The sequence below is a fragment of the Oncorhynchus mykiss genome, chromosome 30, assembly GCF_057628025.1.
Source record: "Oncorhynchus mykiss isolate SJ-2025 chromosome 30, ASM5762802v1, whole genome shotgun sequence".
NCBI lineage: Eukaryota > Metazoa > Chordata > Actinopteri > Salmoniformes > Salmonidae > Oncorhynchus > Oncorhynchus mykiss.
In genome coordinates, this window is record NC_143051.1 from 1,799,473 (window position 1) to 1,827,053 (window position 27,581).

The 27,581-nt window shown below is 43.9% G+C and overlaps 1 protein-coding gene across 1 annotated transcript; it reads right to left on the reverse strand.

Moving 5' to 3' along the window:
* Nucleotides 1-27,526, reverse strand: trib1 (tribbles pseudokinase 1). The gene is made up of 3 exons (XM_036971733.2): nt 26,455-27,526; nt 23,856-24,148; nt 1-536 (listed from the first exon to the last, which is right to left on the reverse strand). The coding sequence occupies exons 1-3, from the start codon at nt 26,758-26,760 to the stop codon at nt 62-64; spliced, it is 1,074 nt and encodes a 357-aa protein (XP_036827628.2). The 5' UTR covers nt 26,761-27,526; the 3' UTR covers nt 1-61.
* Nucleotides 27,527-27,581: the final 55 nt, after the last annotated feature.

The window sequence follows — 27,581 nt, forward strand, 5'->3', positions numbered from 1 at the left end:
CATATTTTTGGTCCGATTCCACTCGAGAGGTTGAGTGAGTCACAGTGATTCATCCCATCGATCAACAGAACAGATCATCCTCCTCTTCCGTGTCACAGGAAGGCACTGTCTGTTCCGACCAATCCACTTCCTGTTCACTGACACCTGTTTCCTGTATGTTGGCGGTGGTGGTGTGGAACCACGGATGGATAAGCACCTCGGCGGCGGTCAGTCTGTCCCATGGTTCTTTCCTCAGCAGGGAGCGCAGCAGACACTTGGCCCGGGGAGAGAGGCCCTCGGGAAGGCAGCACTGGCCCCACCGGATCTTGGAGAAGAGGGTAGCTCGGTCTGGGTCGTGGAAAGGGTAGCGTCCCACCAGCATAGTGTAGAGCATCACCCCTAGGGACCAGATGTCCGCCTGCTTCCCGGAGTAGGAGCTGGAGCCGTTCAGGATCTCTGGGCTGACGTAGGCTGGGCAGCCGTGGGTGTCTGACATGGAGTCGTCTTCTCCTTCTAGAACCTTGCAGTCCTCCAGGCCTTCCAGCTTCACATGGGTCCTACAGGACAACAAAGAGCATGGGTTATTAGCAGAGAGGAAGAGGCAAAGCAAGAGGCTCCACTCCCTTAAAAATCTGTTCACGAGAGAATACAGCAATAAGCAGACCAAGTGGGGACATTTTGTATAGCGGTTTATGAAAGAGTTGCAGATTTGATCAACATTTGGTTGTTTATTTTGCTTATTTTTAAATCAGAAGATATTTCTGATTCTATGAAGGGCAAATTACTAAACCATACCATCATGCCTAAAGACAACACAGCATGGTTTGGTTATTAGAGACAGGACAACACAGCACGGTTTGGTTATTAGAGACAGGACAACACAGCACGTTTTGGTCATTAGAGATAGGACAACACAGCACGTTTTGGTCATTAGAGACAGGACAACACAGCACGTTTTGGTCATTAGAGATAGGACAACACAGCACGTTTTGGTCATTAGAGACAGGACTACACAGCACGTTTTGGTCATTAGAGACAGGACAACACAGCACGTTTTGGTCATTAGAGACAGGACAACACAGCACGTTTTGGTCATTAGAGACAGGACAACACAGCACGTTTTGGTCATTAGAGACAGGACAACACAGCACGTTTTGGTCATTAGAGACAGGACAACACAGCACGTTTTGGTCATTAGAGACAGGACAACACACATTGATGTACTACAGTATCACCTCACAGCCAGACACATCCAATCAAACACCCATTCACTCACTGTGCTACAGCCATATTAATAGCAGAGCTTAAGTCCATGGGTTTATTTGTTGGGGGGTGTCCCTTAACAGAGTCTGGAGAGGACAAGCTAATGATCGGAGACTGGATGGGATGTGTCCCAAATGGAGCCCTATTCCCTACACAGGGCCTGTAGGGCTCTGGTCAAAAGTAGTGCACTATAAACATTGAGTGCACAAAATATTAGGAAATCCTTCAGGGCATCAAAGCAAATTTTATTGGTCACATACACGTGTTTAGCAGATGTTACTTACTGCTGGTGTAGCGAAATGCTTGTGTTCCCCCCCCCCCCCCTCCTCTCACCCTCCCCTTCTCTCCCCCCTCCCCTTCTCTCCTCTCCCCCCTCCCCTTCTCTCCTCTCCCCCTCCCCTTCTCTCCTCTCCCCCCTCCCCTTCTCTCCTCTCCCCCCTCCCCTTCTCTCCTCTCCCCCTCCCCTTCTCTCCTCTCCCCCCTCCCCTTCTCTCCTCTCCCCCTCCCCTTCTCTCCTCTCCCCCTCCCCTTCTCTCCTCTCCCCCCTCCCCTTCTCTCCTCTCCCCCTCCCCTTCTCTCTCCTCCCCTCTCTCCTCTCCTCTGGCAGGTCAAGCTGTCATCTAGGTCAAATGTCTGGTGTGTCTGCCTGCCTGGTGTGTGTCTATGTATCTGACCTGGAAGCGGAGTGTTGCTATGTCAGCCACCCACGTCAACATCTAGCTAGCTAAAATTATCTCTGTGTGAGGCTGGCTATATAAAAAAAGTATCGGTTTATGATCTCCAACTTTGTCTGAGCGCCTCCCTCCCTCCTACCCTCCCTCCTCAGTGCAGTGGAGTGACCCTTTGCAGCCATATTGCTATCAGAGAGACTCAGGGTCCTTAATCTTTATTCACTTTGCCCTTGATTTTAAAGGTCACAGGTTGCTGGGAAGGAAGTGTTGCTGTTGAAACTTTGCATGGAACAGTTATCTTAAGAGTGGAGAGGACTATAGGAAAAGGAGGTGGTAATAGAGGACTATGGGAAAAGGAGGTGGTAATAGAGGACTATGGGAAAAGGAGGTGGTAATATAGGACTATAGGAAAAGGAGGTGGTAATAGAGGACTATAGGAAAAGGAGGTGGTAATAGAGGACTATGGGAAAAGGAGGTGGTAATAGAGGACTATGGGAAAATGAGGTGGTAATAGAGGACTATGGGAAAAGGAGGTGGTAATAGAGGACTATGGGAAAAGGAGGTGGTAATAGAGGACTATGGGAAAAGGAGGTGGTAATAGAGGACTATGGGAAAAGGAGGTGGTAATAGAGGACTATGGGAAAAGGAGGTGTTCAACAGGAAGACATTGAGGCTGTCTGTAGGGGGAGGGTGTTCTACAGGAAGACATTGAGGCTGTCTGTAGGGGGGAGGAGGTGTTCTACAGGAAGACATTGAGGTTGTCTGTAGGGGGAGGAGGTGTTCTACAGGAAGACATTGAGGCTGTCTGTAGGGGGAGGGTGTTCTACAGGAAGACATTGAGGCTGTCTGTAGGGGGGAGGGTGTTCTACAGGAAGACATTGAGGCTGTCTGTAGGGGGGAGGAGGTGTTCTACAGGAAGACATTGAGGCTGTCTGTAGGGGGGGAGGTGTTCTACAGGAAGACATTGAGGCTGTCTGTAGGGGGAGGAGGTGTTCTACAGGAAGACATTGAGGCTGTCTGTAGGGGGGGAGGTGTTCTACAGGAAGACATTGAGGCTGTCTGTAGGGGGGAGGAGGGGGAGGAGGTGTTCTACAGGAAGACATTGAGGCTGTCTGTAGGGGGATGGGGAGGAGGTGTCCTATAGGAAGACATTGCGGCTGTCTGTAGGGGGAGGAGGTGTTCTACATGAAGACATTGCGGCTGTCTGTAGGGGGGAGGAGGTGTTCTACAGGAAGACATTGAGGCTGTCTGTAGGGGGAGGGTGTTCTACAGGAAGACATTGAGGCTGTCTGTAGGGGGGAGGAGGTGTTCTACAGGAAGACATTGAGGTTGTCTGTAGGGGGAGGAGGTGTTCTACAGGAAGACATTGAGGCTGTCTGTAGGGGGGAGGGTGTTCTACAGGAAGACATTGAGGCTGTCTGTAGGGGGGAGGGTGTTCTACAGGAAGACATTGAGGCTGTCTGTAGGGGGGAGGAGGTGTTCTACAGGAAGACATTGAGGCTGTCTGTAGGGGGGGAGGTGTTCTACAGGAAGACATTGAGGCTGTCTGTAGGGGGAGGAGGTGTTCTACAGGAAGACATTGAGGCTGTCTGTAGGGGGGGAGGTGTTCTACAGGAAGACATTGAGGCTGTCTGTAGGGGGGAGGAGGGGGAGGAGGTGTTCTACAGGAAGACATTGAGGCTGTCTGTAGGGGGATGGGGAGGAGGTGTCCTATAGGAAGACATTGCGGCTGTCTGTAGGGGGAGGAGGTGTTCTACATGAAGACATTGCGGCTGTCTGTAGGGGGGAGGAGGTGTTCTACAGGAAGACATTGAGGCTGTCTGTAGGGGGGAGGAGGGGGAGGAGGTGTTCTACAGGAAGACATTGAGGCTGTCTGTAGGGGGGAGGAAGGGGAGGAGGTGTTCTAAAGGAAGACATTGAGGCTGTCTGTAGGGGGGAGGAGGGAGAGGAGGTGTTCTACAGGAAGACATTGAGGCTGTCTGTAGGGGGGAGGAAGGGGAGGAGGTGTTCTACAGGAAGACATTGAGGCTGTCTGTAGGGGGGAGGAGGGGGAGGAGGTGTTCTACAGGAAGACATTGAGGCTGTCTGTAGGGGGAGGAGGGCGAGGAGGTGTTCTACAGGAAGACATTGAGGCTGTCTGTAGGGGGGGAGGTGTTATACATGAAGACATTGCGGCTGTCTGTAGGGGGAGGAGGTGTTCTACAGGAAGACATTGAGGCTGTCTGTAGGGGGGAGGAGGGGGAGGAGGTGTTCTACAGGAAGACATTGAGGCTGTCTGTAGGGGGGAGGAAGGGGAGGAGGTGTTCTAAAGGAAGACATTGAGGCTGTCTGTAGGGGGGAGGAGGGAGAGGAGGTGTTCTACAGGAAGACCTTGAGGCTGTCTGTAGGGGGGAGGAAGGGGAGGAGGTGTTCTACAGGAAGACATTGAGGCTGTCTGTAGGGGGGAGGAGGGGGAGGAGGTGTTCTACAGGAAGACATTGAGGCTGTCTGTAGGGGGAGGAGGGCGAGGAGGTGTTCTACAGGAAGACATTGAGGCTGTCTGTAGGGGGGGAGGTGTTATACAGGAAGACATTAAAGGCTGTCTGTAGGGGGGGGGAGGGGGAGGAGGTGTTCTACAGGAAGACATTGAGGCTGTCTGTAGGGGGGAGGTGTTCTACAGGAAGACATTGAGGCTGTCTGTAGGGGGGAGGAGGGGGAGGAGGTGTTCTACAGGAAGACATTGAGGCTGTCTGTAGGGGGAGGAGGTGTTCTACAGGAAGACATTGAGGCTGTCTGTAGGGGGGGAGGTGTTCTACAGGAAGACATTGAGGCTGTCTGTAGGGGGGAGGAGGGGGAGGAGGTGTTCTACAGGAAGACATTGAGGCTGTCTGTAGGGGGATGGGGAGGAGGTGTCCTATAGGAAGACATTGCGGCTGTCTGTAGGGGGGAGGAAGGGGAGGAGGTGTTCTACAGGAAGACATTGAGGCTGTCTGTAGGGGGGAGGAGGTGTTCTACAGGAAGACATTGAGGCTGTCTGTAGGGGGGAGGAGGTGTTCTACAGGAAGACATTGAGGCTGTCTGTAGGGGGATGGGGAGGAGGTGTCCTATAGGAAGACATTGAGGCTGTCTGTAGGGGGGAGGAGGGGGAGGAGGTGTTCTACAGGAAGACATTGAGTCTGTCTGTAGGGGGGAGGAGGTGTTCTACAGGAAGACATTGAGGCTGTCTGTAGGGGGGAGGAGGGGGAGGATGTGTCCTATATGAAGACATTGAGGTTGTCTGTAGGGGGAAGAGGGGGAGGAGGTGTCCTATAGGAAGACATTGAGTCTGTCTGTAGGGGGGAGGAGGTGTTCTATAGGAAGACATTGAGGCTGTCTGTAGGGGGAGTTGGTGTTCTATAGGAAGACATTGAGGCTGTCTGTAGCGGTGGAGGGGGAGTTGGTGTTCTATAGGAAGACATTGAGGCTGTCTGTAGGGGGAGTTGGTGTTCTATAGGAAGACATTGAGGCTGTCTGTAGGGGGAGGAGGTGTCCTATAGGAAGACATTGAGGTTGTCTGTAGCGGTGGAGGGGGAGTTGGTGTTCTATAGGAAGACATTGAGGCTGTCTGTAGGGGGAGTTGGTGTTCTATAGGAAGACATTGAGGCTGTCTGTAGGGGGAGGAAGGGGAGGATGTGTCCTATATGAAGACATTGAGGTTGTCTGTAGGGGGAAGAGGGGGAGGAGGTGTCCTATAGGAAGACATTGAGGTTGTCTGTAGGGGGAGGAGGTGTCCTATAGGAAGACATTGAGGTTGTCTGTAGGGGGAGGAGGTGTCCTATAGGAAGACATTGAGGCTGTCTGTAGCGGGGGAGGGGGAGGAGGTGTCCTATAGGAAGACATTGAGGCTGTCTGTAGCGGGGGAGGGGGAGGAGGTGTCCTATAGGAAGACATTGAGGCTCTCTGTAGTGGTGGAGGGGGAGGAGGTGTCCTATAGGAAGACATTGAGGCTGTCTGTAGGGGGGAGTTGGTGTTCTATAGGAAGACATTGAGGCTGTCTGTAGGGGGAGTTGGTGTTCTATAGGAAGACATTGAGGCTGTCAGTAGGGGGAGGAGGTGTCCTATAGGAAGACATTGAGGCTGTCTGTAGCGGTGGAGGGGGAGTTGGTGTTCTATAGGAAGACATTGAGGCTGTCTGTAGGGGGAGGAAGGGGAGGATGTGTCCTATATGAAGACATTGAGGTTGTCTGTAGGGGGAAGAGGGGGAGGAGGTGTCCTATAGGAAGACATTGAGGTTGTCTGTAGGGGGAGGAGGTGTCCTATAGGAAGACATTGAGGTTGTCTGTAGGGGGAGTTGGTGTTCTATAGGAAGACATTGAGGCTGTCTGTAGGGGGAGGAGGTGTCCTATAGGAAGACATTGAGGCTGTCTGTAGCGGTGGAGGGGGAGTTGGTGTTCTATAGGAAGACATTGAGGCTGTCTGTAGGGGGAGGAAGGGGAGGATGTGTCCTATATGAAGACATTGAGGTTGTCTGTAGGGGGAAGAGGGGGAGGAGGTGTCCTATAGGAAGACATTGAGGTTGTCTGTAGGGGGAGGAGGTGTCCTATAGGAAGACATTGAGGTTGTCTGTAGGGGGAGGAGGTGTCCTATAGGAAGACATTGAGGCTGTCTGTGGCGGGGGAGGGGGAGGAGGTGTCCTATAGGAAGACATTGAGGCTGTCTGTAGCAGGGGAGGGGGAGGAGGTGTCCTATAGGAAGACATTGAGGTTGTCTGTAGGGGGAGGAGGTGTCCTATAGGAAGACATTGAGGCTGTCTGTAGCGGGGGAGGGGGAGGAGGTGTCCTATAGGAAGACATTGAGGCTGTCTGTAGCGGGGGAGGGGAGGAGGTGTCCTATAGGAAGACATTGAGGCTCTCTGAAATGGTGGAGGGGGAGGAGGTGGTAATAGCATTTTACCAGTAAACTCTGATTGATATGAAGGAATTTTGAGTGTAGTAGAAAACAGTACTGTGAATAGGTGACCGTGAAAAACAATAAACATTTTATTTGGCCAATAACCCGAATTACACCGTGAAACCAAAGTCTGCATCCTCATTCGTCTAAGGTTCAGAGTTGGGTAACACTTTACTTAAATGCTTGCAGTTAATAAATTATCACAAATATGTCTCTTCCCGTTTAACTTCTGTGGGGAATGTGTTGTGAAATCGTGTATGAAGGAATCGAAGTCTCCTCCCTTGCAGAAGGAAACCAAAGACGGTAGAGTATGAAGATAGACTGCCTCTCCAATAGAAATCCCCCATCACACTTGAGCTTATGCGTAGAAACACATCATCGGGTCTAAAGGTCATAGCGCTCCGAACTGAGCATGTGCAGGCCGTCAAATCAAAGGAACTCCTTCATTATAGAGTTGTTTACGTCGAAAAATGTAAATAACGTGTCAGTTTGTCAGTTTCACAAGGTTGGAGTAGTAACATGTTCAACTACTGAAGACTTTAGCTCAAATCTAGGTTGTGCCTTTAGATGTGAAGAAAACGAAGGATATAATGTTTTCCTTCTCTCATTGACTTGTCAAATCCCAAACCCCCGGCCTGGTCTGTTTGGTCTGTTTCGTAAGTGTTCCCTGAAGTCTCACCATGTTGCTCCTCTGTTTCGTAAGTGTTCCCTGAAGTCTCACCATGTTGCTCCTCTGTTTCGTAAGTGTTCCCTGAAGTCTCACCATGTTGCTCCTCTGTTTCGTAAGTGTTCCCTGAAGTCTCATCATGTTGCTCCTCTGTTTCGTAAGTGTTCCCTGAAGTCTCACCATGTTGCTCTTCTGTTTCGTAAGCGTTCCCTGAAGTCTCATCATGTTGCTCCTCTGTTTCGTAAGTGTTCCCTGAAGTCTCACCATGTTGCTCCTCTGTTTCGTAAGCGTTCCCTGAAGTCTCACCATGTTGCTCCTCTGTTCCGTAAGCGTTCCCTGAAGTCTCACCATGTTGCTCCTCTGTTTCGTAAGCGTTCCCTGAAGTCTCATCATGTTGCACCTCTGTTTCGTAAGTGTTCCCTGAAGTCTCACCATGTTGCTCCTCTGTTTCGTAAGTGTTCCCTGAAGTCTCACCATGTTGCTCTTCTGTTTCGTAAGCGTTCCCTGAAGTCTCATCATGTTGCTCCTCTGTTTCGTAAGTGTTCCCTGAAGTCTCACCATGTTGCTCCTCTGTTTCGTAAGTGTTCCCTGAAGTCTCACCATGTTGCTCCTCTGTTTCGTAAGTGTTCCCTGAAGTCTCATCATGTTGCTCCTCTGTTTCGTAAGTGTTCCCTGAAGTCTCACCATGTTGCTCCTCTGTTTCGTAAGCGTTCCCTGAAGTCTCATCATGTTGCTCCTCTGTTTCGTAAGCGTTCCCTGAAGTCTCACCATGTTGCTCCTCTGTTTCGTAAGCGTTCCCTGAAGTCTCACCATGTTGCTCCTCTGTTTTGTAAGTGTTCCCTGAAGTCTCATCATGTTGCTCCTCTGTTTCGTAAGCGTTCCCTGAAGTCTCATTATGTTGCTCCTCTGTTTCGTAAGTGTTCCCTGAAGTCTCACCATGTTGCTCCTCTGTTTCGTAAGTGTTCCCTGAAGTCTCACCATGTTGCTCCTCTGTTTCGTAAGTGTTCCCTGAAGTCTCACCATGTTGCTCCTCTGTTTCGTAAGTGTTCCCTGAAGTCTCACCATGTTGCTCCTCTGTTTCGTAAGTGTTCCCTGAAGTCTCATCATGTTGCTCCTCTGTTTCGTAAGTGTTCCCTGAAGTCTCACCATGTTGCTCCTCTGTTTCGTAAGTGTTCCCTGAAGTCTCATCATGTTGCTCCTCTGTTTCGTAAGTGTTCCCTGAAGTCTCACCATGTTGCTCCTCTGTTTCGTAAGTGTTCCCTGAAGTCACACCATGTTGCTCCTCTGTTTCGTGAGCGTTCCCTGAAGTCTCACCATGTTGCTCCTCTGTTTCGTAAGTGTTCCCTGAAGTCTCATCATGTTGCTCCTCTGTTTCGTAAGCGTTCCCTGAAGTCTCATCATGTTGCTCCTCTGTTTCGTAAGTGTTCCCTGAAGTCTCACCATGTTGCTCCTCTGTTTCGTAAGTGTTCCCTGAAGTCTCATCATGTTGCTCCTCTGTTTCGTAAGTGTTCCCTGAAGTCTCACCATGTTGCTCCTCTGTTTCGTAAGCGTTCCCTGAAGTCTCACCATGTTGCTCCTCTGTTTCGTAAGCGTTCCCTGAAGTCTCACCATGTTGCTCCTCTGTTTCGTAAGCGTTCTCTGAAGTCTCACCATGTTGATCCTCTGTTTCGTAAGCGTTCCCTGAAGTCTCACCATGTTGCTCCTCTGTTTCGTAAGCGTTCCCTGAAGTCTCACCATGTTGCTCCTCTGTTTCGTAAGTGTTCCCTGAAGTCTCACCATGTTGCTCCTCTGTTTCGTAAGCGTTCCCTGAAGTCTCACCATGTTGCTCCTCTGTTTCGTAAGTGTTCCCTGAAGTCTCATCATGTTGCTCCTCTGTTTCGTAAGCGTTCCCTGAAGTCTCATCATGTTGCACCTCTGTTTCGTAAGTGTTCCCTGAAGTCTCACCATGTTGCTCCTCTGTTTCGTAAGCGTTCCCTGAAGTCTCACTATGTTGCTCCTCTGTTTCGTAAGCGTTCCCTGAAGTCTCACCATGTTGCTCCTCTGTTTCGTAAGTGTTCCCTGAAGTCTCATCATGTTGCACCTCTGTTTCGTAAGTGTTCCCTGAAGTCTCACCATGTTGCTCCTCTGTTTCGTAAGCGTTCCCTGAAGTCTCACTATGTTGCTCCTCTGTTTCGTAAGCGTTCCCTGAAGTCTCACCATGTTGCTCCTCTGTTTCGTAAGCGTTCCCTGAAGTCTCACCATGTTGCTCCTCTGTTTCGTAAGCGTTCCCTGAAGTCTCACCATGTTGCTCCTCTGTTTCGTAAGCGTTCCCTGAAGTCTCACCATGTTGCTCCTCTGTTTCGTAAGCGTTCCCTGAAGTCTCACCATGTTGCTCCTCTGTTTCGTAAGCGTTCCCTGAAGTCTCACTATGTTGCTCCTCTGTTTCGTAAGCGTTCCCTGAAGTCTCACCATGTTGCTCCTCTGTTTCGTAAGCGTTCCCTGAAGTCTCATCATGTTGCTCCTCTGTTTCGCAAGCGTTCCCTGAAGTCTCACTATGTTGCTCCTCTGTTTCGTAAGCGTTCCCTGAAGTCTCACCATGTTGTTTCGTAAGCGTTCCCTGAAGTCTCACCATGTTGCTCTTCTGTTTCGTAAGCGTTCCCTAAAGTCTCACCATGTTGCTCCTCTGTTTCGTAAGCGTTCCCTGAAGTCTCACCATGTTGCTCCTCTGTTTCGCAAGCGTTCCCTGAAGTCTCACTATGTTGCTCCTCTGTTTCGTAAGCGTTCCCTGAAGTCTCACCATGTTGTTTCGTAAGCGTTCCCTGAAGTCTCACCATGTTGCTCTTCTGTTTCGTAAGCGTTCCCTGAAGTCTCACCATGTTGCTCCTCTGTTTCGTAAGCGTTCCCTGAAGTCTCACCATGTTGCTCCTCTGTTTCGTAAGCGTTCCCTGAAGTCTCATCATGTTGCTCCTCTGTTCCGTAAGCGTTCCCTGAAGTCTCACCATGATGCTGCTCTGTTTCGTAAGCGTTCCCTGAAGTCTCACCATGTTGCTCCTCTGTTTCGTAAGCGTTCCCTGAAGTCTCACCATGATGCTGCTCTGTTTCGTAAGCGTTCCCTGAAGTCTCACCATGTTGCTCATCTGTTTTGTAAGCGTTACCTGAAGTCTCACCATGTTGCTCCTCTGTTTCGTAAGCGTTCCCTGAAGTCTCATCATGTTGCTCCTCTGTTTCGCAAGCGTTCCCTGAAGTCTCACTATGTTGCTCCTCTGTTTCATAAGCGTTCCCTGAAGTCTCACCATGTTGTTTCGTAAGCGTTCCCTGAAGTCTCACCATGTTGCTCTTCTGTTTCGTAAGCGTTCCCTGAAGTCTCATCATGTTGCTCCTCTGTTTCGTAAGCGTTCCCTGAAGTCTCACCATGATGCTGCTCTGTTTCGTAAGCGTTCCCTGAAGTCTCACCATGTTGCTCCTCTGTTTCGTAAGCGTTCACTGAAGTCTCACCATGATGCTGCTCTGTTTCGTAAGCGTTCCCTGAAGTCTCACCATGTTGCTCATCTGTTTCGTAAGCGTTCCCTGAAGTCTCACCATGTTGCTCCTCTGTTTCGTGAGCGTTCCCTGAAGTCTCACCATGTTGCTCCTCTGTTTCGTAAGCGTTCCCTGAAGTCTCACCATGATGCTGCTCTGTTTCGTAAGCGTTCCCTGAAGTCTCACCATGTTGCTCATCTGTTTCGTAAGCGTTCCCTGAAGTCTCACCATGTTGCTCCTCTGGGTTTAGACAGTCTATGAAGAAACTCTTGGCCCCTCCCTCCCATCCCGCATATTAAAATGTGTGATCGACAACATACCATAGAAGAAGAAGCCCTCCCTTCCGCTAATTTACATTTTTACATTCTAGTCTCTTAGCAGACGCTCTTATCCAGAGTGACTTACAGGAGCAATTAGGGTTAAGTGCCTTTTGCTCAAGGGCACATCGGCAGATTTTTCATCTCGTCGGATCTGGGATTCAAACCAGCGACCTTTCGGTTACTGGCCGACGGGTGCGGGAGCATAATCATAGACTGACACTAATTAGCATAACGCAACGGACATAAATATTACTAGAAAATATTCCTATTCATGAAAATCACAAGTGAAATATATTGAGACACAGCTTAGCCTTTTGTTAATCACCCTGTCATCTCAGATTTTCAATATGCTTTACAGCCAAAGCTAGACAAGCGTTTGTGTAAGTTTATCGATAGCATAGCATAGCATTTTGTCCAGCTAGAAGTAGGTAACTTGGTCACGGAAATCAGAAAAGCAATCAAATTAAATTGTTTACCTTTGATGAGCTTCGGATGTTTTCACTCACGAGACTCCCAGTTAGATAGCCAATGTTCCTTTTTTCCAAAAATATTATTTTTGTTGGCAAAATAGCTCCGTTTGTTCTTCATGTTTGGCTGAGAAATCGCCCGGAAATTGCAGTCACGAAAACTCCGAAAAATATTCCAAATTAGCTCCATAATATCGACAGAAACATGGCAAACTTTGTTTATAATCAATCCTCAAGGTGTTTTTCAAATATCTATTCAATAATATATCCACCTATCACAGTGACAATTGTTTTTTCAGTAGGACCGATTGGAATAATGTCTACGTCTGTATTTTACGCGAGAATCACTCTGAGAGCCATCAGGTGACCAGTTGCGCAATGTAGCCGCTTACGGGTATTCTTCTACATAAATGCGTAAAACTACGTCACAATGCTGTAGACACCTTGGGGAATATGGAGAAAGAGTAATCTGGTTGATAGCCCATTCACTGCTCAATAGGGACGCATTGGAACGCAGAGCTTTCAAAAGATTAGTCACTTCCGGATTGGATTTTTCTCAGGCTTTCGCCTACAATATCAGTTCTGTTATACTCACAGACAATATTTTTTACAGTTTTGGAAACTTTAGAGTGTTTTCTATCCTAATCTGACAATTATATGCATATTCTAGCTTCTTGTCCTGACAAAATATCCCGTTTACTACGGGAGCGTTATTTTACGAAAAATGAAAATACTGCCCCCTAGTCACAAAAGGTACCGCGGGACTACCTGCCTCCCGTGTTCATGATCCGGTGGGACGTGCATGAAGCAGTCAACATGGACAATGTCAGTGAGGATGTTTTCAACACAGTTATTTAAAATCGTAGCAGTGTCCATTCCATACCAGTATTTAAGCCACTGCAACAGTTGCGCTTAAAAAATTTGACTGGCAAAGGGAATTGTTTTGCATGCTTGCCAACTGGCTATGGCAAAGGGAAGGTTTTATACAGTTGGCTGGCCAGCTGTATCATTCATACTACTTTACTATCAACTGGCCGGCTGTATCATTCATACTACTTTACTATCAACTGGCCGGCCGTATCATTCATACTACTTTACTATCAACTGGCCAGCTGTATCATTCATACTACTTTACTATCAACTGGCCAGCTGTATCATTCACACTACTTTACTATCAACTGGCCATCTGTATCATTCATACTACTTTACCATCAACTGGCCAGCCAGCTGTATCACTCATACCACTTTACTATCAACTGGCCGGCTGTATCATTCATACTACTTTACTATCAACTGGCCAGCCAGCTGTATCATTCATACTACTTTACTATTAACTGGCCAGCTGTGTCATTCATACTACTTTACCATCAACTGACCAGCTGTATCATTCATACTACTTTACTATCAACTGGCCGGCTGTATCATTCATACTACTTTACCATCAACTGGCCAGCCAGCTGTATCATTCATGCTACTTTACTATCAACTGGCCAGCTGTATTATTCATACTACTTTACTATCAACTGGCCGGCTGTATCATTCATACTACTTTACTATCAACTGGCCGGCTGTATCATTCATACTACTTTACCATCAACTGGCCAGCTGTATCATTCACACTACTTTACTATCAACTGGCCAGCCAGCTGTATCATTCATACTACTTTACTATCAACTGGCCAGCTGTATCACTCATACCACTTTACTATCAACTGGCCGGCTGTATCATTCATACTACTTTACCATCAACTGGCCAGCTGTATCATTCATACTACTTTACTATCAACTGGCCAGCTGTATCATTCATACTACTTTACTATCAACTGGCCAGCTGTATCACTCATACCACTTTACTATCAACTGGCCAGCCAGCTGTATCATTCATACTACTTTACTATCAACTGGCCAGCTGTATCATTCATACTACTTTACTATCAACTGGCCAGCTGTATCACTCATACCACTTTACTATCAACTGGCCAGCCAGCTGTATCATTCATACTACTTTACCATCAACTGGCCAGCTGTTTCATTCATACTACTTTACTATCAACTGGCCAGCTGTATCATTCATACCACTTTACAATCAACTGGCCAGCTGTATCATTCATACTACTTTACTATCAACTGGCCAGCTGTATCATTCATACCACTTTACTATCAACTGGCCAGCTGTATCATTCATACTACTTTACTATCAACTGGCCAGCCAGCTGTATCATTCATACTACTTTACCATCAACTGGCCAGCCAGCTGTATCATTCATACTACTTTACTATCAACTGGCCGGCTGTATCATTCATACTACTTTACTATCAACTGGCCGGCTGTATCATTCATAGTACTTTACTATCAACTGAACAGCCAGCTGTATCATTCATGCTACTTTACCATCAACTGGCCAGCTGTATCATTCATACTACTTTACTATCAACTGGCCAGCTGTATCATTCATACTACTTTACCATCAACTGGCCAGCTGTATCATTCATACTACTTTACTATCAACTGGCCAGCTGTATCATTCATACTACTTTACTATCAACTGACCAGCTGTATCATTCATACTACTTTACTATCAACTGGCCAGCTGTATCATTCATACTACTTTACTATCAACTGGCCAGCTGTATCATTCATACTACTTTACCATCAACTGGCCAGCTGTATCATTCATACTACTTTACTATCAACTGGCCGGCCGTATCATTCATACTACTTTACAATCAACTGGCCAGCCAGCTGTATCATTCATACTACTTTACCATCAACTGGCCAGCTGTATCATTCATACTACTTTACTATCAACTGGCCAGCTGTATCATTCATACTACTTTACTATCAACTGGCCAGCTGTATCATTCATACTACTTTACTATCAACTGGCCAGCTGTATCATTCATACTACTTTACTATCAACTGGCCAGCTGTATCATTCATACTACTTTACTATCAACTGGCCAGCTGTATCACTCATACCACTTTACTATCAACTGGCCAGCCAGCTGTATCATTCATACTACTTTACTATCAACTGGCCAGCTGTATCATTCATACTACTTTACTATCAACTGGCCAGCTGTATCATTCATACTACTTTACTATCAACTGGCCGGCTGTATCATTCATACTACTTTACCATCAACTGGCCAGCTGTATTATTCATACTACTTTACTATCAACTGGCCAGCCAGCTGTATCATTCATACTACTTTACAATCAACTGGCCAGCTGTATCATTCATACTACTTTACTATCAACTGGCCGGCTGTATCATTCATACTACTTTACTATCAACTGGCCGGCCAGCTGTATCATTCATACTACTTTACCATCAACTGGCCAGCCAGCTGTATCATTCATACTACTTTACTATCAACTGGCCAGCTGTATCATTCATACTACTTTACTATCAACTGGCCAGCTGTATCATTCATACTACTTTACTATCAACTGGCCAGCCAGCTGTATCATTCATACTACTTTACTATCAACTGGCCAGCCAGCTGTATCATTCATACTACTTTACTATCAACTGGCCAGCTGTATCATTCATACTACTTTACTATCAACTGGCCAGCTGTATCATTCATACTACTTTACTATCAACTGGCCGGCCGTATCATTCATACTACTTTACTATCAACTGGCCATCTGTATCATTCATACTACTTTACCATCAACTGGCCAGCCAGCTGTATCACTCATACCACTTTACTATCAACTGGCCGGCTGTATCATTCATACTACTTTACTATCAACTGGCCAGCCAGCTGTATCATTCATACTACTTTACTATTAACTGGCCAGCTGTGTCATTCATACTACTTTACCATCAACTGGCCAGCTGTATCATTCATACTACTTTACTATCAACTGGCCGGCTGTATCATTCATACTACTTTACCATCAACTGGCCAGCCAGCTGTATCATTCATACTACTTTACTATCAACTGGCCAGCTGTATCACTCATACCACTTTACTATCAACTGGCCGGCTGTATCATTCATACTACTTTACCATCAACTGGCCAGCTGTATCATTCATACTACTTTACTATCAACTGGCCAGCTGTATCATTCATACTACTTTACTATCAACTGGCCAGCTGTATCATTCATACTACTTTACCATCAACTGGCCAGCTGTATCATTCATACTACTTTACTATCAACTGGCCAGCTGTATCATTCATACTACTTTACTATCAACTGACCAGCTGTATCATTCATACTACTTTACTATCAACTGGCCAGCTGTATCATTCATACTACTTTACTATCAACTGGCCAGCTGTATCATTCATACTACTTTACCATCAACTGGCCAGCTGTATCATTCATACTACTTTACTATCAACTGGCCGGCCGTATCATTCATACTACTTTACAATCAACTGGCCAGCCAGCTGTATCATTCATACTACTTTACCATCAACTGGCCAGCTGTATCATTCATACTACTTTACTATCAACTGGCCAGCTGTATCATTCATACTACTTTACTATCAACTGGCCAGCTGTATCATTCATACTACTTTACTATCAACTGGCCAGCTGTATCATTCATACTACTTTACTATCAACTGGCCAGCTGTATCATTCATACTACTTTACTATCAACTGGCCAGCTGTATCACTCATACCACTTTACTATCAACTGGCCAGCCAGCTGTATCATTCATACTACTTTACTATCAACTGGCCAGCTGTATCATTCATACTACTTTACTATCAACTGGCCAGCTGTATCATTCATACTACTTTACTATCAACTGGCCGGCTGTATCATTCATACTACTTTACCATCAACTGGCCAGCTGTATTATTCATACTACTTTACTATCAACTGGCCAGCCAGCTGTATCATTCATACTACTTTACAATCAACTGGCCAGCTGTATCATTCATACTACTTTACTATCAACTGGCCGGCTGTATCATTCATACTACTTTACTATCAACTGGCCGGCCAGCTGTATCATTCATACTACTTTACCATCAACTGGCCAGCCAGCTGTATCATTCATACTACTTTACTATCAACTGGCCAGCTGTATCATTCATACTACTTTACTATCAACTGGCCAGCTGTATCATTCATACTACTTTACTATCAACTGGCCAGCCAGCTGTATCATTCATACTACTTTACTATCAACTGGCCAGCCAGCTGTATCATTCATACTACTTTACTATCAACTGGCCAGCTGTATCATTCATACTACTTTACTATCAACTGGCCAGCTGTATCATTCATACTACTTTACTATCAACTGGCCGGCCGTATCATTCATACTACTTTACTATCAACTGGCCATCTGTATCATTCATACTACTTTACCATCAACTGGCCAGCCAGCTGTATCACTCATACCACTTTACTATCAACTGGCCGGCTGTATCATTCATACTACTTTACTATCAACTGGCCAGCCAGCTGTATCATTCATACTACTTTACTATTAACTGGCCAGCTGTGTCATTCATACTACTTTACCATCAACTGGCCAGCTGTATCATTCATACTACTTTACTATCAACTGGCCGGCTGTATCATTCATACTACTTTACCATCAACTGGCCAGCCAGCTGTATCATTCATACTACTTTACTATCAACTGGCCAGCTGTATCACTCATACCACTTTACTATCAACTGGCCGGCTGTATCATTCATACTACTTTACCATCAACTGGCCAGCTGTATCATTCATACTACTTTACTATCAACTGGCCAGCTGTATCATTCATACTACTTTACTATCAACTGGCCAGCTGTATCATTCATACTACTTTACTATCAACTGGCCAGCCAGCTGTATCATTCATACTACTTTACTATCAACTGGCCAGCCAGCTGTATCATTCATACTACTTTACTATCAACTGGCCAGCTGTATCATTCATACTACTTTACTATCAACTGGCCAGCTGTATCATTCATACTACTTTACCATCAACTGGCCAGCTGTATCATTCATACTACTTTACTATCAACTGGCCAGCTGTATCATTCATACTACTTTACTATCAACTGACCAGCTGTATCATTCATACTACTTTACTATCAACTGGCCAGCTGTATCATTCATACTACTTTACTATCAACTGGCCAGCTGTATCATTCATACTACTTTACCATCAACTGGCCAGCTGTATCATTCATACTACTTTACTATCAACTGGCCGGCCGTATCATTCATACTACTTTACAATCAACTGGCCAGCCAGCTGTATCATTCATACTACTTTACCATCAACTGGCCAGCTGTATCATTCATACTACTTTACTATCAACTGGCCAGCTGTATCATTCATACTACTTTACTATCAACTGGCCAGCTGTATCATTCATACTACTTTACTATCAACTGGCCAGCCAGCTGTATCATTCATACTACTTTACTATCAACTGGCCAGCTGTATCATTCATACTACTTTACTATCAACTGGCCAGCTGTATCATTCATACTACTTTACTATCAACTGGCCGGCCGTATCATTCATACTACTTTACTATCAACTGGCCATCTCTATCATTCATACTACTTTACCATCAACTGGCCAGCCAGCTGTATCACTCATACCACTTTACTATCAACTGGCCGGCTGTATCATTCATACTACTTTACTATCAACTGGCCAGCCAGCTGTATCATTCATACTACTTTACTATTAACTGGCCAGCTGTGTCATTCATACTACTTTACCATCAACTGGCCAGCTGTATCATTCATACTACTTTACTATCAACTGGCCGGCTGTATCATTCATACTACTTTACCATCAACTGGCCAGCCAGCTGTATCATTCATACTACTTTACTATCAACTGGCCAGCTGTATCACTCATACCACTTTACTATCAACTGGCCGGCTGTATCATTCATACTACTTTACCATCAACTGGCCAGCTGTATCATTCATACTACTTTACTATCAACTGGCCAGCTGTGTCATTCATACTACTTTACTATCAACTGGCCAGCCAGCTGTATCATTCATACTACTTTACTATCAACTGGCCAGCCAGCTGTATCATTCATACTACTTTACTATCAACTGGCCAGCTGTATCATTCATACTACTTTACTATCAACTGGCCAGCTGTATCACTCATACCACTTTACTATCAACTGGCCAGCCAGCTGTATCATTCATACTACTTTACTATCAACTGGCCAGCTGTATCATTCATACTACTTTACTATCAACTGGCCAGCTGTATCACTCATACCACTTTACTATCAACTGGCCAGCCAGCTGTATCATTCATACTACTTTACCATCAACTGGCCAGCTGTTTCATTCATACTACTTTACTATCAACTGGCCAGCTGTATCATTCATACCACTTTACAATCAACTGGCCAGCTGTATCATTCATACTACTTTACTATCAACTGGCCAGCTGTATCATTCATACTACTTTACTATCAACTGGCCAGCCAGCTGTATCATTCATACTACTTTACTATCAACTGGCCAGCCAGCTGTATCATTCATACTACTTTACTATCAACTGGCCGGCTGTATCATTCATACTACTTTACTATCAACTGGCCAGCCAGCTGTATCATTCATACTACTTTACTATCAACTGGCCAGCTGTATCATTCATACTACTTTACTATCAACTGGCCAGCTGTATCATTCATACTACTTTACCATCAACTGGCCAGCTGTATCATTCATACTACTTTACCATCAACTGGCCAGCTGTATCATTCATACTACTTTACCATCAACTGGCCAGCTGTATCATTCATACTACTTTACTATCAACTGGCCAGCTGTATCATTCATACTACTTTACCATCAACTGGCCAGCTGTATCATTCATACTACTTTACCATCAACTGGCCAGCTGTATAATTCATACTACTTTACTATCAACTGACCAGCTGTATCATTCATACTACTTTACTATCAACTGACCAGCTGTATCATTCATACTACTTTACTATCAACTGGCCAGCTGTATCATTCATACTACTTTACTATCAACTGGCCAGCCAGCTGTATCATTCATACTACTTTACTATCAACTGGCCGGCTGTATCATTCATACTACTTTACTATCAACTGGCCAGCCAGCTGTATCATTCATACTACTTTACTATCAACTGGCCAGCTGTATCATTCATACTACTTTACTATCAACTGGCCAGCTGTATCATTCATACTACTTTACCATCAACTGGCCAGCTGTATCATTCATACTACTTTACCATCAACTGGCCAGCTGTATCATTCATACTACTTTACCATCAACTGGCCAGCTGTATCATTCATACTACTTTACTATCAACTGGCCAGCTGTATCATTCATACTACTTTACCATCAACTGGCCAGCTGTATCATTCATACTACTTTACCATCAACTGGCCAGCTGTATAATTCATACTACTTTACTATCAACTGACCAGCTGTATCATTCATACTACTTTACTATCAACTGACCAGCTGTATCATTCATACTACTTTACTATCAACTGGCCAGCTGTATCATTCATACTACTTTACTATCAACTGGCCAGCTGTATCATTCATACTACTTTACTATCAACTGGCCAGCTGTATCATTCATACTACTTTACCATCAACTGGCCAGCTGTATCATTCATACTACTTTACTATCAACTGGCCAGCTGTATCATTCATACTACTTTACTATCAACTGGCCAGCTGTATCATTCATACTACTTTACTATCAACTGGCCAGCTGTATCATTCATACTACTTTACTATCAACTGGCCAGCCAGCTGTATCATTCATACTACTTTACTATCAACTGGCCAGCTGTATCATTCATACTACTTTACTATCAACTGGCCAGCCGGCTGTATCATTCATACTACTTTACTATCAACTGGCCAGCTGTATCATTCATACTACTTTACTATCAACTGGCCAGCTGTATCATTCATACTACTTTACTATCAACTGGCCAGCTGTATCACTCATACCACTTTACTATCAACTGGCCAGCCAGCTGTATCATTCATACTACTTTACTATCAACTGCCTAGCTGTATCATTCATACTACTTTACTATCAACTGGCCAGCTGTATCATTCATACTACTTTACTATCAACTGGCCGGCTGTATCATTCATACTACTTTACCATCAACTGGCCAGCTGTATTATTCATACTACTTTACTATCAACTGGACAGCCAGCTGTATCATTCATACTACTTTACTATCAACTGGCCAGCTGTATCATTCATACTACTTTACCATCAACTGGCCAGCTGTATCATTCATACTACTTTACTATCAACTGGCCAGCTGTATCATTCATACTACTTTACTATCAACTGGCCAGCTGTATCATTCATACTACTTTACTATCAACTGGCCAGCTGTATCATTCATACTACTTTACTATCAACTGGCCAGCCAGCTGTATCATTCATACTACTTTACTATCAACTGGCCAGCTGTATCATTCATACTACTTTACTATCAACTGGCCAGCCGGCTGTATTATTCATACTACTTTACTATCAACTGGCCAGCTGTATCATTCATACTACTTTACTATCAACTGGCCAGCTGTATCATTCATACTACTTTACTATCAACTGGCCAGCTGTATCACTCATACCACTTTACTATCAACTGGCCAGCCAGCTGTATCATTCATACTACTTTACTATCAACTGGCCAGCTGTATCATTCATACTACTTTACTATCAACTGGCCAGCTGTATCATTCATACTACTTTACTATCAACTGGCCGGCTGTATCATTCATACTACTTTACCATCAACTGGCCAGCTGTATTATTCATACTACTTTACTATCAACTGGCCAGCCAGCTGTATCATTCATACTACTTTACTATCAACTGGCCAGCTGTATCATTCATACTACTTTACTATCAACTGGCCGGCTGTATCATTCATACTACTTTACTATCAACTGGCCGGCTGTATCATTCATACTACTTTACCATCAACTGGCCAGCCAGCTGTATCATTCATACTACTTTACTATCAACTGGCCAGCTGTATCATTCATACTACTTTACTATCAACTGGCCAGCTGTATCATTCATACTACTTTACTATCAACTGGCCAGCTGTATCATTCATACTACTTTACTATCAACTGGCCAGCCAGCTGTATCATTCATACTACTTTACTATCAACTGGCCAGCCAGCTGTATCATTCATACTACTTTACTATCAACTGGCCAGCTGTATCATTCATACTACTTTACTATCAACTGGCCAGCTGTATCATTCATACTACTTTACTATCAACTGGCCGGCCGTATCATTCATACTACTTTACTATCAACTGGCCAGCTGTATCATTCATACTACTTTACTATCAACTGGCCGGCCGTATCATTCATACTACTTTACTATCAACTGGCCAGCTGTATCATTCATACTACTTTACTATCAACTGGCCAGCTGTATCATTCATACTACTTTACTATCAACTGGCCAGCTGTATCATTCATACTACTTTACTATCAACTGGCCAGCTGTATCATTCATACTACTTTACTATCAACTGGTCGGCCGTATCATTCATACTACTTTACTATCAACTGGCCGGCCGTATCATTCATACTACTTTACTATCAACTGGCCAGCTGTATCATTCATACTACTTTACTATCAACTGGCCAGCTGTATCATTCATACTACTTTACTATCAACTGGCCAGCCAGCTGTATCATTCATACTACTTTACTATCAACTGGCCAGCTGTATCATTCATACTACTTTACTATCAACTGGCCAGCTGTATCATTCATACTACTTTACCATCAACTGGCCAGCCAGCTGTATCATTCATACTACTCTACTATCAACTGGCCAGCTGTATCATTCATACTACTTTACTATCAACTGGCCAGCTGTATCATTCATACTACTTTACTATCAACTGGCCAGCTGTATCATTCATACTACTTTACTATCAACTGGCCAGCTGTATCATTCATACTACTTTACTATCAACTGGCCAGCTGTATCATTCATACTACTTTACTATCAACTGGCCAGCCAGCTGTATCATTCATACTACTTTACTATCAACTGGCCAGCTGTATCATTCATACTACTTTACTATCAACTGGCCAGCTGTATCATTCATACTACTTTACTATCAACTGGCCAGCTGTATCATTCATACTACTTTACTATCAACTGGCCAGCTGTATCATTCATACTACTTTACTATCAACTGGCCAGCTGTATCACTCATACCACTTTACTATCAACTGGCCAGCCAGCTGTATCATTCATACTACTTTACTATCAACTGGCCAGCTGTATCATTCATACTACTTTACTATCAACTGGCCAGCTGTATCATTCATACTACTTTACTATCAACTGGCCGGCTGTATCATTCATACTACTTTACTATCAACTGGCCAGCTGTATCATTCATACCACTTTACTATCAACTGGCCAGCTGTATCATTCATACCACTTTACTATCAACTGGCCAGCTGTATCATTCATACTACTTTACCTAACACCTACAGTGTTCGCTCAGGAGTACAATAACTACTGCGCACAGGGCTTGATATCACTGCCCCCGTTTAAGGACCACTTTCGCCTAATCCTGATTCATCAAAATAGTCAATGAAGAAAAGCCAAACCAGAAACTACTGCTGATCACAATCACATAATTCTACAGTCTTGACAGATTCTCACTGTTTACATGTGAATCTGTCCACAAGAGATTTCTACAATTATAATCCATTATAAGACTTTCAAAAGCATGTACAACCCCTTATATTGCATCAATTATCCCCTGCTCCTCCGCTCACCCTGTCTTGCTGCGTATACTGCGTGTCTCTACAAAAATCTCAATGACATCAATCAAGGGCCCTTTCAGTGCTACATAGCTAAGCCAAGCTGAGTCGAGCCGAGTCGAGCTGAGCCAAGCTATGTTGTGCTGGCCTGGTTACATATCCACCGTAAGTGCAGAAACAGTGTGGTCAAAAGAAAGGCAATATCTGACCCAGCTTGGTACGGGTTGGGTTGACAGGATATTGTGTGAAAACGGTACACGTGTCATCTCAAGTCTCTCTCTACCTTTTCCTGTTGGAGAAGACAAACTTGCGTAGCTTCAGGTCTCCTAATACGACGCCATGCTGGTGACAGTGTGACACGGCCGACGCCACCTGGTGAAAGAGCTGTGCCGCCCGCTCCTCGTCCAAACGCTTGCAGCTCTTAACGAAGGTGTGCATGTCCCCGTGGTCCTTCTCTAGGAAGACGTATGCCCAACGCTCCCCTAGGACAATGTCTCGGATACAGCTGATGTTCCTGTGGACCGGCAGGATGCGGTAGGCCCGGATCTTCTCCTGGTACAGACCCATGTCAAACACCTGTGAGAACAGAGAGAGGAGACGGGGATCTATCAGGGTGGATTCAGATGTATTAGCTTAGAGTTTGGCCTCATTGGTGTGAGTCAATACGTATTATAATAGTCTAACAAATCCAATCCATTGAAAACAACTGATTTCAAATGTTTAGTATTTAAACCTGTAGGCTATCAGTGTGGGCTCTGCTTATTTATGAGAGTTATGCCCCCAAGGGGTGGAGAAAGTGGATTTACACCAATGATAAAATGAGACAGTTATTTAATGTGTTAAAATTAGGGGTTGCAGGTCTCCCAAACTACACCTGGCTTTAATCTCATCTGTGACCAAGGTTGGTCTTTATTTAAGCACCTGGAACAGGAGAACGACAGCTATACATCTCCACTCTGATGTTGACATATCATATCTCAGCCATGGCTTAGTCTACTGACTTGAACACAAATGAGAGGAGTTGATAGACAGGGGAGAGGGTGGGAAGTGTGACGGCATCCGTTACATAACATAAACTTGAATAAAAGATAGTCCAGGTGAAGTAGGCATTTACCATTTTATTAGGCTAGTATTTTATTAAGCTATTACATTATTATTAGGCTAGTATCTTATTATTAGGCTAGTATCTTATTAAGCTATTACCTTATTATTAAGCTATTATCTTATTATTAGGCTATTATCTTATTATTAGGCTATTATCTTATTATTAGTCTAGTATCTTATTAAGCTATTACCTTATTATTAGGCGAGTATCTTATTAAGCTATTACCTTATTATTAGGCTATTATCTTATTATTAGGCTATTATCTTATTATTAAGCTATTACCTTATTATTAGGCTATTATCTTATTATTAAGCTATTACCTTATTATTAGGCGAGTATCTTATTATTAGGCTAGTATCTTATTAAGCTATTACCTTATTATTAGGCTATTATCTTATTATTAGGCTATTATCTTATTATTATGCTAGTATCTTATTAAGCTATTACCTTATTATTAGGCTATTATCTTATTAAGCTATTACCGTATTATTAGGCTAGTATCTTATTATTAAGCTATTACCTTATTATTAGGCTATTATTTTATTAAGCTATTACCTTATTATTAGGCTATTATCTTATTATTAGGCTATTATCTTATTATTAAGCTATTACCTTATTATTTGGATATTATCTTATTATTAAGCGATTACCTTATTATTAGGCTATTATCTTATTATTAGGCTAGTATCTTATTAAGCTATTACCTTATTATTAGGCTATTATCTTATTATTATGCTAGTATCTTATTAAGCTATTACCTTATTATTAGGCTATAATCTTATTAAGCTATTACCTTATTATTAGGCTAGTATCTTATTAAGCTATTACCTTATTATTAGGCTATTATCTTATTATTAGGCTAGCATCTTATTAAGCTATTACCTTATTATTAGGCTATTATCTTATTATTAGGCTAGTATCTCATTATTAGGCTAGTATCTTATTAATTACCTTATTATTACCTTATTATTAGGCTAGTATCTTATTATTAAGCTATTATCTTATTATTAGGCTAGTATCTTATTATTAAGCTATTATCTTATTATGAGGCTATTATCTTATTATGAGGCTATTATATTATTATTAGGCTATTACCTTATTATTAGGCTATTACCTTATTAGTAGGCTATCTTATTCTGTGATCTTATTATTAGGCTATTACCTTATTATTAGGCTATTACCTTATTTTTAGGCTATTACTTTATTATAAGGCTATTATCTTATTCTGCTATAATCTTATTATTAGGCTATTATCTTATTATTCTGCTATTATCTTATTATTCTGCTATTATCTTATTATTAGGCCACCTTATTATTAGCCTATTATCTTAATAGGCTATCTTATTATTAAGCCATTACCTTATTATTAGGCTAATATCTTATTCTTCTGCTATTATCTTATTATTAGGCTATTATCTTATTATCACGCTATTATCTTATTATTAGGCTATTATCTTTTTATTAACCTATTACCGTATTATTTGGCTATTACCTTATTATTACTTAATGCACAATAGGCGCACGAGGTATTGGATCATTGGCCACTGCTCATCAATTCATTGGTTGAACATAATGGATAAATGAATGATTTCCGATTATTTAAATAGGCTACTGTCACATTCGTCTCAGTTAAAACATTGTATAATGACACCAAAGGGTTAATGAAGATCAGGATATGCATCATGTGAGATTGGTGCTGTTGAGCAACACAGGACATATCAGAAACAGTCATTAATTCAAAGGAATTGCACAATGAATGGGTAGTTTTTGCGCTTACCTTGCACACCATCGCGTCTCCCGTGTCAATGTTGAGTGCGCTGTGTATCCTGTCCCTGGTAGCCATATGTTGGATCAGAAATTGGCCTATCCGAGACGGACCTTGATTGTTCGGGGAGCCCCTCAAGAGGACCGGGGAAACAGGGGAACCCGGCGAGCTATCGAGAAACCCCACGTCACCCATACACTCGATCAGCCCAGCGCATTTGGACACCGGCTCGTTACCTGTTTCTGAGTCCACACGTTTCTGTCCGACTTTTCCACTGCAGATGCATTGGACCGGGTTACTCCACTGAACGTTCATCATTCTAATAGAGCGCGAGTTGTTATGATGAATTGTAGTTTATGCGCACGGAGCAGCTGCAGTCCAAATGATTTTCATCCAACTGCAAATCTAACTTCTCAGGCTAAAATATATATTTGCATGCTGATCAGAAAACTGGTTTTGGAATGGATCCTTCAAATATGACAAATTCTTTCCTTCACCCAGGTTCTGTGTCAAGCACTGTCGTCGGTTTTGGAAGACATTCCCAGTCAGTCCACAAAATGTCTCCCAACGGTGCGTCTGGACTGGAGACAGAAGTCCGGGGCGAGAGCGCTGTACTTTTTGGTGTGAAATTCTCAGCGCTGTATCGAAGAGTGAGAGACTGTCTTGCTCAAGCAGAGAGAGAGAGAGAGAGAGAGATCTACACAGCCCTGTTGATTGCAAAGCTCTGTGCTCAGTCAATCATTGGGCCGCTGGACCTCCGCCGGGTTCAGCCTCTTGAAAAGCACTGTACCGCCCCAGCGATGTAGCAATCCACACACGCACGCACACAAGCCACTTGAAGCCGCACAGGTAGAGTAAAATAAGCATGGTTGGTTCCACCATCCGCTGTAAAAACATCACACCAACAGGTGAATGGTTACGTATTGTTACGTTATGTCAATAACAAAACATGTGACGCAAATGCAAATACTGTTTGATTCATCAAAACAAGTGACCCGGACAAGGATTAACTTTTTATTTCGACAGTTCTGGCTCTTCTGATAAACTCGGCACACTAGCCTAGGCTACATTTCAGTGATGATATAACCCCTAATCATAATATAATGTCAGTCATATGACAAGGCCGCAATAAACAGCGC